The sequence below is a fragment of the Erpetoichthys calabaricus genome, chromosome 6, assembly GCF_900747795.2.
Source record: "Erpetoichthys calabaricus chromosome 6, fErpCal1.3, whole genome shotgun sequence".
Lineage (NCBI taxonomy): Eukaryota > Metazoa > Chordata > Cladistia > Polypteriformes > Polypteridae > Erpetoichthys > Erpetoichthys calabaricus.
Window position 1 is genome coordinate 155,453,798 of NC_041399.2, and position 15,535 is coordinate 155,469,332.

At 38.7% G+C, this 15,535-nt stretch overlaps 1 protein-coding gene across 1 annotated transcript; it reads right to left on the reverse strand.

Moving 5' to 3' along the window:
• Positions 1-2,685: 2,685 nt before the first annotated feature.
• LOC114653119 (uncharacterized) lies at positions 2,686-9,977 on the reverse strand. Its single transcript, XM_028803287.2, has 5 exons — positions 9,822-9,977; positions 4,469-4,657; positions 3,867-3,936; positions 3,397-3,562; positions 2,686-3,157 (listed from the first exon to the last, which is right to left on the reverse strand). The coding sequence occupies exons 1-5, from the start codon at positions 9,975-9,977 to the stop codon at positions 3,037-3,039; spliced, it is 702 nt and encodes a 233-aa protein (XP_028659120.2). The 3' UTR covers positions 2,686-3,036.
• Positions 9,978-15,535: the final 5,558 nt, after the last annotated feature.

Consider the following 15,535-nt stretch of genomic DNA (forward strand, 5'->3'; position numbering starts at 1 on the left):
AAATTACAATATGTAAGTTTTCAAGGCAACTCAGGCCCCTTCTTCAGGCAAGATGTAATACAGAGACTGGAGTTCCCTATGTTTATATACACACTCTAGGACAAGAAACAACATTGGTAAATCTTTAAATGAGAAATTTTAAATGTAAAAAATTAATAGATTAATTCAGGCTAGGGTTAATTTAACAATAGAGAAAAGAACAATGTATTGTCAAGATCTCTGGATAAGATAACTGCCCAACAAAGTCTTTTGAAGTTTGTAATGAGCTTTTCAAAACAATGTAGATCTGTAGAGAGGTTGTCTGTCATTCTAAGAGATGTAAACAATCCTCATATCTGGCCATAAAACTCTTGTCTCTATTCAATCCATGTTGTAATGTATTAAATTTTAGCATGAGTTTAACTTCCCATTCTTTTCTCTCTTGCTGTGTTTTGAAGTTGCCCATAAACACTGTGACTTTAAAGTCCCTCTCACAGTGTCCATGACTGTTGAAGTGGGCCACTATAGGAACATCTGTGTTGCCATTTTTAATGTGGAACCTGTGTAAATTCATTCTCTGGAGGAGTGTTTGTCCAGTTTCTCCCACATAGAGTGCAGTGTCAGGACATTTCATGCAGAAAATTAGGTAGACTACATTAGATGATCTGCAGGAAAATGATCCCTTTATTTCATCCCTTACATTCATAATGGCTAACACGGTACAACACCCTAGTACTACAGATATATAATTCACTGAAAAGAGTTGTTCAAAAAGAATGAATCATTCTTGAATCGCCTATCACTTACTGTTATGTAACTAGTGGGAAATGTGAACAATGTCTCAAGAAACAGACGTTTTAAGTTTTATTAGCGAATGGAAAAAATGGAATGCAAAACGTGACAGAGTCTGATGTCAGAACTAAAAATGTAATGCGCCAACAGTTAGTGGAAACCCCCGCCACTAGCTGTGCTCAATTTACCAATGGTTGTGCTACAAATGCTATTACTGAATGTACTGGAAAATCTACAACCATCCAGCCACCAAACACTAAGGATCAGTCAGGTCATGGGTTTGTTTAATATCCATGAGCCACCAATTGAATTGGTGTTAAAGTTTCCAACTTCTGTGATAGCCAATAAGGCACACAGCTTTGCAGCTCATTGATATAGATAACAGTGCATTGGTGAAATACAGGATATTGAATGATTTGATTTATACAATTTTTAAATAATCTAGTTGAGGACAGATTCACTTGTGTATTCGGAGACTGGTAATGCACATACCAGATATGCATACTGTAAAAGAATGAGTCTCAACACACTGGAAACGTTTGGGGCAGCCACCTGTATATTGTCCGTGGCTGCAAAAGGGTTTTTAAATAAGTACTGCGATGCATGAATGGAGTTCTGGATCAAACTCATCAGGTTGAGCAAAGATGGCAGCTTTATAGGCCTTAAAGTGGAAGTGATGTCTTTTGGCCAGGACCGGAAGTGATGTCAGTCTGGGTGCCGGAGCCAGAAGTGATGTCAGTCTGGGAGCCGGAACCGGAAGTGACGTCGGTCTGGGCACTGGGACCGGAAGTGATGTTGAATAAGGCAGGTTTTCCCATCTTTGGCCTGCAAAGATAACTGAGGTAGGTTTAGTGCACCCTGCCACCCCCTGGCCTGGCAGGTAATTATCTCCACTTGGTCCATTCAGCTTCCTCCTAGTCGCACGGCAAAACGGTAATCCAACTGTTTGCTGTTATACAATGCCGTACTGGTCATAACTATAATGGATATTATTAGGCCGTTTGTGCCTTGTGATGGGCTGGTATGCCTTACATATCATTAAAAGGTATGTAGTAAGTTTATTTTCATCATTTTTAATTGGATTTAAATAAGTATTAACAAAAAACACTCAAAGTACACTGTAAAAAATTTGACTGTAAATTTACAATAAATTACTGGCTACTAGTTGCATTACTTTTACAGTATTTTACTGTATCATATTACAGTACATTACAATAAAATTACCATACCACACTGTGACTTCACAGTAAACTGGGCAACAAAATTACTGTGATGTAGCAGTATGTTGCTGTTGAATTACATGGCAACTGTAAAAATAATGCAACTCAGTAGCCAGTAATTTACTGTAAATTTACAGTTGCAATAACAATATTAAATACTGCAAAGGACATTAAAACAACATTGATCACCCATCCTATTTACCAAATTTCCCCAAATTTCCATCAAGTTGTGTTCTGAAGGTCTCTAAAGTCCCCTTGTCCACCTCACTACTTGTTCACTTGTTCCTTGCATTTGTGGTTTTCTGTATGATGTTTGTACAAAATTTGTTTCCATCAGTGTCCCTGTACTCAGGATTAGACTTTTATCAGTCACTTTGCAACACATATAATCTTTAAATTATTGAAAATTAATAAAGTTAAACAAAAATAAAAACAAAAACACATTATGTGTTTTGCATATTTATTCAGCAGTGTTTCTTCAAAAGTTAAATGCACAGAATACCTCAAGTATACACTTTTAAATTCAATAAAAGTCTTAACAGGCAGTTCAACTTTTTTTTTTTAAATTGCACAAACAAAATGTCCTAAACCTCACATACAGTAAGTATATGTACAATAAACAAAAACGTTTTTTACTGTATATCTAATATCATCTGTAGTAAACAACTTGCCACATATTGTACCACAGTGCCCGCAGTTATTATGGGCTGTGTAGTAGTTATCTAGTAGTCAATACTGTATTATTTGTAAATATATGCTACTTTCTCCAGATATACAGACATCTGAAAGGGTCAAGTGCAGAAAATCAATCAATAATTCTGAAACCATGTCTCTTTTTAAAAGGTATATTTTAAGAAATTAAATTAAAGACATTGAACTTCAGTGTTTAACATTTTAACAATAATGTTAAAAAACAAAAATGTAATTACAAAGCAGTCTAACATTTTTAAAGACAGTAAGATAGAAATTAAACTGAGGCAAAACAGGGGATTAAAACACTTTAAATCAATTTTAAATTATTAGGAGTCCTTTTAGAAAATAATGTCTACATTGACATCCATTCAAAATCAGTTAGTTTCCTCAGAAGTGTGCAGACTTGTTGGTTGATGTGTCCGTGTTTCTTTTTTGATTTTGAGCCCGACTCTGGGTTAATACCCAAAAAACACCTGTAAACAAAACATAGAAGCTATCAGTTTTATTTGAGCTTTTTCACACTGTTTTTCGAAAGACATTAAATGCTGTTCCTTTCTACAGAATACTGATGCCTAACACTCCTCCTAAGCAGGAAAGCCAAACATGATTTATCTGCCATTTTAACAATGTTGTGGTGATTTGCTAGTCTCACTATTACCCTTGCTTCTTTAAAAGGACAAGTGTTATCTACAATGTTAGTGTGTTAGTTTACCTTTGGATAAACTCCAATGTGGATGAGGCATCGTCAGGATACTGCAAGTTAAGGTTGTAATAACTTGCGAAGATTGTAGCAATACCATTGACAAAGTCATGATGTGGTCCCATGACCACTTGTCCTTCAATTGACAACATCCAGGCTTTAGGCTTCATCATGTCATCTGAAATAAAAAAGATATTCATCATGTACTTATGCAAAGAAGTGGAATTCTTAATGAACAACAGTGTGAAAGGAATGGGTTGCTAACACAGGGTCTTAGATTACAACTATTAAAGTAATAGAAATAATTATAGTGTATTACTCATAAAAGCAGAAAGGAATCATAGGTCTGCATGCTGTTTTTCTGGTCTTTGCAAAGTAAAGAGCAGCTGCACAGACCTTCAAAACATATATGAGAAGGTAATACAGGTTTAGATATTACTAAAGTTGCTGACACTATAAGCTACATGTGTTGTTAACATTACCTTGTATAATCAAGCGGGGACTGCTTGGTAGCATCATTGTCCTCTGAACATCAGCACCTGTGGCACATGTCTGTAAAATACAGTAATACATAACTTTAACATATGCTGGATATATGTACAGTGTATACTGTATATCCCTTAGTGAAGAGTAAAAATGATGGCAGAAGAAAATCCTTTGACCCCAGTGATTCACAATTCTAGATTTAGCAATGTGTATTTTACTAAAATTCAGTAGTCAGAGAACTATGTGTCTACATGGGAGATTAAGAGTGTATGAATACAAGTATGAAAGTTAATATACTATATTGTCTACCCGAGTTCCAGCATTGGCACCTGCCTTTTTTACTCCTGGTCAGGTTGAGTTGAGCCATCATATTCATCTCATTGTTTCTATCAAACTAGTTCTTCATATAGAATACTGAACATTTACTGCTATATAAAAATCAAGCACATCCAGCACTCCTCAAGATACCATATTAATTTTGTAAAATTTCAAGGCATTGACTTTAGAAAAATATAAAAACTAAAATTTTCAATGCCAGTTGGGTTCCTGGTCTATTGTAAGCAAAACTCACTTTTCTATCTCTAAAACAATTACTTACATCTGCTTGAAGTAGGATTGCATCCTTGGGCTCTTTAAAGTATGCCATCAGGAGGAGAAGGACACATGCAGCCTTAACTGAAACCTCTGGTTCAAACTTAGACAGGACATCCTTAATTCCTGAATGATGGCTTAGTTCCTGGCAGAAAAAGAAGCACCATTTATGTTGGTATGACTGGACATCTAAAAACTGTTTTAAATGAATATACTGTATATTTAACGATAATAAAACTTGCATTTGGCCCACTTGTGACAAGTTTATGCTCACCCTTTTATGAATTCCTGGTGCAACTACTGGTGTATGTATGTGTTAAGGTACTCAGTGAATATCAAAAAGAAGAGCATGTGTATTCTCACAGACTGTGCAGGGTTTTGTTCTTTGTTGGTCATACTCATAGTATAGAAATGCAGTATAACATATGCCATCTAATATGTTCATTTTCTAGATTTCCCCTATCCTGACCATATTTAGACTAATATTTGCAGTATATAGTATTTGTTGTAATCTGACATTTACTTGCTGTTTCCAAGTCATAATTATTATTTTACTTTGCAATTCATTATTACTTTACTGAGCATAATAATTACTAACATTATGCTCTTTTCCATAATCTGATTTAGATATCTCTGTACATAGCCATCAAGTAAACTAGATATGTCAACTTATGTTTTGGGATTCCCTGGGTATACACATAGATTTAGCTGTTGTTCCTAGACCTAGAAGATAATGAAACTTGGTATTTAATTTTATGGCTTCATAGTGCTTTCAATTTTTCAAGAAAAACCTTTATCACATTGTAGATATTCTGTTTTCTGTTCGATTCTCAGGCCATTGAATCAGAGGATAGATCATTTTGGGCCCACCATCAAGTTGTCTAACTTTGTAACAGAACATTCTGAAAGGTCACAGTGTTTTCATTTAAAATGTTATAAAAAGTGCAATTGGCTTAAAGGAACCATAACAGGAAAAGCTGCTTTCTGTAAAATGTGCAAGTAACAATAAACACCGGGGTTCAAACTTATTTTAAATAATGTGAACTCCTGATTTTACTGGATTACAGTAATGGTAAGCCTACATGTTTTCCTGTTTTTTGTCACTGTTGTTAGCTTTTTTGAAGACAGCTAAATACTTTTTTTGTAATATATTGTATTTATTTTGTCTTTTTGATAATTTTTTTTTGTGTCTGATTTGATTTCTACCTTGCATCTGATACTGTCAGGTTAGGCATTGATAGATTGGGCGGATTTGCTCATAAATGAATAAATGGAAGTACCTGTATGCTTCTAGTCTGAATTGTAGAAATTTTAAATAAGTTTAAATTACTTTTAATAATCTAGTTGTATATAATAATGAATTTGAACAGGTATAAAGTTTAATTGCTAGCACAATTTTTTAAACATCTGATCATGACCTACATATCTGTTCAACTTCAGGAATGAATGAAATAAAATCATGCCAGAATAAAATAAACATGTTATTTTAAGTATGTTACGCAATGCATAAAAATCAGATTATTACATACAAATAGATAATTATATTTCAAAATTGCACTGCTCACAGGGTATTGTAACTGAAACATTTTCATTGTGCCAACCCAGTCCTTACAGGAAACATTGCTATTTTGTATCAAAAGAAAATATGTAATCAGTGACTCTTGTTTGTGGAAAAAAGATGACAAAATTACAAACACAATGTTTAATAAAGAAGTTCAAAAGAGATTGAGAACCATGACCTGCTAAAAAAAAACTTATCAAAGAAGGTAAAATGACAGATCACGTTGGTCAACAAACTTAAATGTTTCTCTCTGCAGAAAGCTGCTTGAATGCAAAAAAAGAGAAACTGCACTGAAAAAGCTGTTTATTGAATGTATTTTTGTTTGTGTGAATTAACTGCCTTCATAAAGTACTGTGAAATACTTGATCTAAAGTTTAAAATGCCCAGTGCTGCCAAAATAAAAACTTGGTCCTTCAACGGATTGACATATCTTGAATGCGAGTGACACACATTCCGTAGATAAATCTTTATTGATTTTTTGGGCAAAGAACCCTCATTGAGTCTTTAATGGAATATCTGCAAGTTTCTGCAATCAATTTGCTATGTACAAACAGTGTGCATTTCTTGATCTTCATCAAGTAATTTTTAAGCTGAAATGAAAAGTAAAATAAAAACTAAAATAAGAATGGCCAAAAGATCATAAAACTAATTTGTAAATGAAATGACAGGTGAAAATAGTATGGAAATAAAAACTGATTAAAAACAATTGAACAAAAAGCAACCTTTAAACAAATACAGAATTGACGGATTGAGTCAGGGTCATGCCTTTGTCTTAATACATGTAGCATGTGAGCGGTAATGGCATACAAAATTTGTAGAGTAGCACAAACAGTTAAGACAACAAGTTAGCAGTTTTTTCATCCATCCATCCATTTTCCAACCTGCTGAATCCTAACTACAGGGTCAATGCTGTAAACACTAACCATATATATTTAATCTAGGTAATGGAAATAAACTGACTAGCCTGATATAATCACAAAATTTAATTAAGCTGAAGTATAATTATTTGTAAACATCTACCCATGATTCAATTTTACTGTGTCCTCATCCAGATGCAAAGAACACAGTATCATCATCCATTAAACATCAGAGCTTTTTTTTAGTGATAGGCTGACTATGTAGAAACTTTTAGCATCCCAGGAGAGAACATATAGATTGTGAACAATAGAGATTATTATTTTCAGAGTTTTAATGCAAGTTTGAATGTCGTCTTCAGTAATACAGTGTGGAAGAAACCCCCCGAGGTAGACAGGAATAGTTCAATCAATTAGATTTTTATTCAGTCACAGATGAGTACATGGATTCTACGTTGCAAGGCAGAAGAGCAAAGTTACATTTTTGAATTGGCTTTTTATAATCTATCATTTCTCCCCCATCCCCTTATTTATCGAAAAAACATAATATCGTTTACTTAAGCGTTTTATTTTATTATGCTAATGGGCCATCTGTTCTTATTTTTTTTACTTGTCAGATAGACCCTAAAGAAGGAAAGGTTATTTTTCCTGTGTCAAACAGACACGTTCCTAAAGAAACTGGAAATTGTCCTAGGTCAGCTCGCTGCACAATGTCTTATGACAGATGCCTGTATGAATAACCTGCCGTTATAGCAAAACGGCTTTGTCAGCTATTAACCCTAAGTAGCTTGCAAGCAGTTAATTTTTCTTTCACAACAGCATTGTAGCAAAACACAACAGTCATTTTATTCCTTAACTATATTTCTACTGTAGCAGATAAGCGGGTCGTCCACCTCTCGAACCCTCAGGTACCACTCTTCGGACCAGGTGAAAGTATAATAATTCTTATTATAATATTATACTGTAGTGCACCAAGCACTCTCCTCCACACACTCATTAACACAATACTCTCTACTAAACAATACTCCTCCTCTCCCAGACACGTCGCCACCCTACCTCCCAGCTCAGCTCAGTGTCTGGGCTTACCCAGAGTCCTTTTATAGACCCTGACCCGGAAGTGGCTCCAAGCCAAACCCACAAGTCCGTTTTCCTTCCGGGTCAGGGGCAAAGTCCTTTTCTTCATCCCGGGAGCACATCACTTCTTCCAGTCACGTGACTGGGATGCACTCCCGGGTTAAAGGGCATGCCAGAGCCCATTAGCCCCCCTACAGCGACTCCTGGCGGCCCCCAAGGTATCCAGCAGGGCTGTGTCAAAACACTACAAAGTCCATAAGGCCCTGCTGGAACTCGGGGGCACAAATATGCTGTCCGGAGGGCTCCTCCTAGCGGCCTGGGGGTGATGACCAGAGTCCATAGCCGGTCGTCTGTCACAGTCCCTCCCCCTTAGCGACGACCAGTGGGGGCGGAGCGTTGATTCCCGCGAGGGACGTCTTCCTCCAGGAGAACACTTTATCCGGACCGTGGCTCTGTTGTCGAGACCCCCCGGTGAACCTTGGGGGAACGGTGTATCTGCTGTTCCACCACTCCCCTGTCCTCCGGGGACAACTACGCCATACGTGGCCCGGTTGCCGGCAGTTGTAGCACCGCTGACGTCCTCCTGGTGGCCTCTCTTCCCGAGACCTAAAGCACCTCGGGAATTCTGTCAGCTCCACCCTGTCCTCCGCCAAGGAGGGGTTAACAGCCGCTTTGCTGCTCTTGGCCCGTTTCTTTTCCCTGTTAGGAGACCCCGCATTTCTGTGTGGGGATCTCCTGCTTTCTCTGGGGCTTGTGCACAACGTGAGGCTCTCTATGGAAGAGAGAGAGCCTCTTTGCTGTTTGCACGCCCGTTGTCCTATGTAAACTCGGAGGCGGCGTCATTAGTACCGTATCGCTCCGGGTAACAGCACTATTCAGCTGTCCCGGGACGATCGGTGCTTCCCCCGCCTCATCATTAACCAACGGCAACCCCCTTATCACGCGGATCAGGCTTTTAACGTCCGCCTTAGTCCCGAGCAGCGTCTGATACCGCTGCTCCGGTTCTAACGGACAATTACCCGACCACTCCGTCATGGTGCCACACTCTATTGTCGGAGACACAGCGCTTTGGCAACCGCAACTTATTAAACGCGGTGCCGATTCACACTGCGTCCCCTTATTATATACGGTACAGAGAGCACCTACCTGCACCGCCGCATTAATCGAGGCCGGGGCTTCACGGCCTAACCGCCGAAGGTACATCATCAGTCCCTTCAACGGCGCTTCGGCTGCAGCTCCCAGCTCCTCCACACGCTCCTTCACCTCCTGTAGTCCCTGGAAGAAAGCGTAAAGGGGGCGCGAGACATTTCTCGAGCTCCTGCAAGTTTATTAAGTTATTTGTCTCGGCCGGCAGTAAGGCTATTTCCTTATTTTGGTCACCTGCCGACCGGGAACCAATGAGCACGTCCACTCCTGGCACGTGCTCTGCTGATGAGCGCAAGGGCTCCTGGGGTATGGAGTCTTTAGAGGAACGGGTAGCCTCCTGCGGCTGGCTGCGGTCTGCCTTTTTAATACTGCCAGCAGACACTACAGTCACGTCCCGTCCCTCTTTACCTGTGTTAAATGGTGGCGCTGCTTCGCTCGCCGCCCCCTTCCCCTTCAGGGAGCGCAGACGCGTTGGGGAATTATTCACCTCGCCGACGGCTCCCAACTGCTCTTCTTCCTGGTTGCCGGCGCGCGAGGTCATGTGGACATTCTCCGCCAATGGACTCCCTTTCTGCGGACGCCTAGACTGGCTTGCTTTCTTTACTTCGCGGCCATCATGTCTAGGTGTGAGGCGGGCGCGTTCTTTGTCCGCTTCGTGCAGACAGGGCCCCTGCAAAACAGGAAACAAATACTCCCGGCGTTTCGGGCATTGCTCCAGCACATACCTCGGAACGTTGGCGATCACGCTCCAACTCCCTGTAGTAATCTTCAGGAGTTGCCATCCGGCAACGTTCCGACTTGCTGCCCTGCTCGGGTTTGCGTGGCCTTAACTGCTCTCGATCTTCCTCACTGCCCGTCAGGTAAGTCCACAGCTGCTCCATAGGATCTGGGACCGAAGTCTTCTGGACAACTCCAGCCTTCTTCCCAGTCTTCTTCCCCATACTTGCCTGCTGTAGAGGACGGTTCTCAGCTGCAGCGCTCTTGGTCGCGGGTGGAGTTTCACCTCCGCGGTTACTAGAGGGACCTTTCTAGGGTTCTCTGCCACAACGAATTTGATTATTGATGCAGATCCTCTGCCTCCAGACGGCCAGAGACTCCTGCCGACTACGCCAGTGTAGCAGATAAGCGGGTCGTCCACCTCTCGAACCCTCAGGTACCACTCTTCGGACCAGGTGAAAGTATAATAATTCTTTATTATAATATTATACTGTAGTGCACCAAGCACTCTCCTCCACACACTCATTAACACAATACTCTCTACTAAACAATACTGCTCCTCTCCCAGACACGTCGCCACCCTACCTCCCAGCTCAGCTCAGTGTCTGGGCTTACCCAGAGTCCTTTTATAGACCCTGACCCGGAAGTGGCTCCAAGCCAAACCCACAAGTCCGTTTTCCTTCCGGGTCAGGGGCAAAGTCCTTTTCTTCATCCCGGGAGCACATCGCTTCTTCTCAGTCATGTGACTGGGATGCACTCCCGGGTTAAAGGGCATGCCAGAGCCCACTAGCCCCCCTACAGCGACTCCTGGCGGCCCCCCAAGGTATCCAGCAGGGCTGTGTCAAAACACTACAAAGTCCATAAGGCCCTGCTGGAACTCGGGGCACAAATATGCTGTCCGGAGGGCTCCTCCTAGCGGCCTGGGGGGTGATGACCGGAGTCCATAGCCGGTCGTCTGTCACACTACGTAGGGACCTACTTTTACAAAGAATTTTTTTTGTCTTGGGCATAGTCAACGTCACATTTTAAACAGAAATAGTTTCATCCCATAGATTCACCCATTCATTTTGATATAAGTGTGTTATGAAGATAAAGCTTAATTTATTTAAGTAAATGCATAAAAATATATGTTGGCTTACTGTTTTACTTGAAATTTAGTATTTTCCCATTAAAATACTATACCTCATGCTTTTCTAAGACTCTCCAGTTTGTTCATTGGCTGCCAAAATGGCCTGCTAAACATATTTTTTCATTTTTGCTGTACTCCAATTTATTCCAAGATAAAGAAAATTATAGGTCATGCATTGTATGGTTTTATTTTACAAACTGTAGTTTTGTGGTATGGGCGTTGCAGCTTATTGTGTGGTAATTATTGTACACTAGGCAATTCGCTAAACATACGTGTATATGCTGGCATTCACTTAGATATATGAAACAAGTATGTTGAATGCAACATGATTAAGCTATGGCTACTTATTTTAAAACTGTAAACACAGAGAAAAAGAATCATGTTTTGTATTTCTTCAAAAGAGTAAAACTATACTTATTAGTAGTAGATATTTGATAATTTTTTATTTCATGTTGGGCTGCTAATAATGATCATTTTCTCCAATTAATCTGTTGACTGTTTCATCCATTGATCAATAGTACTAGGGTGTTGTACCGTGTTAGCCATTAAGAATGTAGAGAAAAGCCAAGCAAAATGACACCTTTTATTGGCTAACTAGAAAGATTACAATATGTAAGCTTTCGAGGCAATTCAGGCCCCTTCTTCAGGCAAGATGTGATCTTGCCTGAAAGAAGGGGCCTGAGTTGCCTCGAAAGCTTACATATTGTAATCTTTCTAGTTAGCCAATAAAAGGTGTCATTTTGCTTGGCTTTTCTCTACATCCATTGATCAACTAATTTAACAAATTTGCCCTAATAATTCAAGGAGGCATACAAAATGTTTGCTTTATTTGATTTATATTAAATAATTGTAGATGTGAAATTTGAAATCAAAAAACATGAAACTAGACTCTTTTTTTTGTCACCCAAAAAAATGATAATTTTGTATAACTTTAACTCACCCTGTGTTGTTTGTAGTTTTGGCTCAGAAACATTTTGAATGTCATGTCTTCATGTAGAACAGAGAAAACAAAATTTCTACTTTAACTGGCTTATTTATTATATGCTTATTACAGAGTCCTTATTAGATTACATATTTTTACAACTCGTTTTTTAACATTAAACTGTTTTATTTGCTATATAATATTTTATATCCAATAGTTTACATTATCAATAACTTTTTTCATATTCTTTTAAGCATTATTGTAGTTGTACATTTTCCCACAAATTTTTGTGGCAGGCAAGTAACTTTTGTCACCTAAAAGCACACATCATTAAATAATTATACCCTTTAAAGTAATTACACAATAAATTTTATGTTGAAGTTGCTATAAACAATGACAGGGCAATTTGCCTGGCTTTGATAATAAACCACCGAATAACTGTAGAACTGAAATAATTAAACTAAAATCAACTGTTACAACTGATTAGCATTTGGATTTTAATGAACGTAAGCAAAAGTGGTGGTTATAATTGCCTGCCACCTTGTTACTGAAAGTTTTCAAGCAGGTATGACATTTCATCAAATAACTTAAAAACAACTGAAAACATCTGTGTGTCGTTAATTGTGTATTTCATAACAGTGTATTTAAAAAACACTTAAAAACTTTTAATTTGGGAAACATTTTACTTACATGCCTACTCACAGATTTTTTGAAAATTAAGATTCAATCTAATGCCTAACTTGCTGTCAATATATAAGAAAAAGGCTTTTATTTTCATATTGTAAATGGCTATAGTTTCCTTCTTAATTTCATGTTAACTGAAAGCCATAAATTTGCCATATAAAAGTGAGTTTAGACATGGTAATGTGCCCGACTAAAGACTGGTGACTGTTTCAGGTTGTTTCCTGCCTTGTGTTCAGTGTTGTCTGGATGCACACACTCCATCACTTTTGATCTTGTATTAGAATAAGTACAGCGTGAAAATATATTCATGGATGGAACAACTAAATTCTGTCAGACAAGGTACAAAAGTAAACTGATCACTTAAAAAGGAAAGTAAGTAAAATGGCCATATTTGGAATCACACCTGACACAAATGTTAGCAGTTTAGCACAATTGTACAGTATCAGGTAAGTCATTTAAGTATACTTGTAGTTTTTAATAATTCATGTCTATATCTTTCAAAATGGTAATGGGCTGTATAAAACAAGTGAAATACTGAAACACTAATTCAAAAACATTTTTACATAATTTCTGACATTCCACAAATTCAAATTCTTAACATAAAGACACGTTTAATTATCTTAATTTTGCATATTTGACATTAATTTACATTTTTTGTAATATTATTTAAATAATTATCAACAACAGCAATACCACATGCACTTCAGAACAGGTAATCCACCTAAAGCTAAGCGTGTCCAGGGCCCAGCCAGTACTTGGATGGGACACCATCTAGGAAAGCTTGGGTTTCTGCTAGAAAAGGTATTGGGTGGCACTTACCCAGTAATCTCTTCTGTGTGTGGTTCCCCAGTACATGAACATTTCCCACTTTCTATGTTAAGTGCTTTGAGTAGTGAGAATAGTGTTAAAGAATTATTATTATTAACAGAATTCATTGAACATTTTTTGTATTCCTAGTGAAAAGTCAAGCAAAATGGCAACCCCTTCTTCAGGCCCCTTCTTCAGGCAAGATGTAATACAGAAACTGGAGTTTCCCTGTGTTTATATACACATTAGGACAAGAAACAACTTTGGTAAATCTTTAAGTGAGAAATCTTAAATGTAAAAAATTAATAGACTCCTTCAGGCTAGGGTTTATTTAACAAGAGAGAAGAACAATGTATGGTCAAGATCTTTGGATAAGATAACTATCCAACAAAGTCTTTTGAAGTTTCTAATGAGTTTTTCAATACAATGTGGATCTGTAGTCAGGTTGTCTTTGTCAGTCTGAGAGATGCAAACAATCCTAATACCTGGCCATTAAACTCTTGTCTATATTCAAACCATGTTGTAATGTGTTTAACTTCCCTCTCCATTCTCTCTTGCTGTGTTCTGAAGTTGCCCATAAGCACTGTGACTTTAAAGTCCCTCTCACAGTGTCCATGGCTGTTGAAGTGGGCAGCTACAGGAACATCTGTGTTGCCATGATTAATATGGCGGAGTGTTTGTCCAGTTTCTCCCCACATAGAGCCAGTGTCAAGACATTTCATGCAGAGAATTAGGTAGACCACATTAGATGATCTGCAGGAAAATGATCCCTTTATGTGATGTTCTAGTTGGCAGTGTGGTTTAATTATACGGTCTGTATCATAAATGTATGCACACGTTTTACATCTTTTCTGTAGGCAGGGAGATGTGCCATTTTCTGTTGGTTCACTTAGGGAGCTTCAGACAATTAGTTGCAGCAGGTTTGGTGGTTGTCTGTATGTCAGGAGGGGAGGTTTCAGGAAATACATTTTTCAGTGTTGGTCATTGTTTAGCATTGGCTGAAGTTCTTTTATAATTTTTTTCGAAGTGTTTCCAGATATGGGTTGTAGGTGACAACAAGGGTGATGTGGTTCGTGTTGTCTTTGTTTTTGTATTCCAGAATGTTGTCTCTGGGTATGGCAGTAGCTCTTTTTCTTTGAGTGTCTATTGTTTTTGGGGGTGTAACCTTGTCTGATGAAATCTTGTCTGAGCTCCTGCAGTTGTTTATCCCAGTCTGGTCGGGTCTGAGAAAATACGATTGTATTGTATCGTATGGCTGAAAATAATGCAGCGCCTTATATGCTTGGGGTGGAAGCTATCACTTCTTATGTAGGTCCATCTGTCTGTTGGTTTGTGAAAACAGAAACTACAAGGGTGTTGTCTTCAGTTGAACGGTGGTGTGTCAAGGAAGATAACTTCTGTTTTTGAGTAATTCAGCTTCAGCTTTATGTTGGGGTGAAAATAATTATATTTATTATGAAAATGGAGGAGGTCCTTCTCACTGGTAGTCCAGATTATGAAGCTGTCATCTATGTAACGGAGATACAACATATGGTTTAAAGATGCACATTGACATAAAATCTTCCTCCAATTTTACCATAAATAGGTTTGCATAGTGAGGTGCAAACCGACAGTCCATTGCAGTCCCCATATGTTGCAAGTAGAAATCTTGTCCAAAAGAGAATAAATTATGTGTCAGAGTGAATTTTATCATTTCTATTACTGACTTTGTGGGTAAATCATGTTGTCTGAGGTATGTTTCACATGCCAATATGCCATCATCATGGGGGATGTTTGTGTAAAGTGCTTCAAAATCCATTGTGGCCAGTAAGGTTCCCTCAGGTAAGGGGGCTTATAGCTTCTTCTTCTTATTCTTTCGGCTGCTCCCATTAGAGGTTGCCATAGCAGATCATCTTCTTCCTGTCCTCTTTTTGTCCTCTGCATCTTGCTGTGTTTACACCCATCACCTGCATGTCCTCTCTCTCACTACATCCATAAACCTTCGCTTAGGCCTTCTTCTTTCCTCTTCCCTGGCAGCTCTATCCTTAGCATCTTCTCCCAATATACTCAGCATCTCTCCTCTGCACATGTCCAAACCAACGCAATCTCACCTCTCTGACTTTGTCTCCCAACCATCAAATTTGAGCTGATGCTCTAATGTACTCATTTCTAATCCTATCCAATCCTCGTCACACCCAATG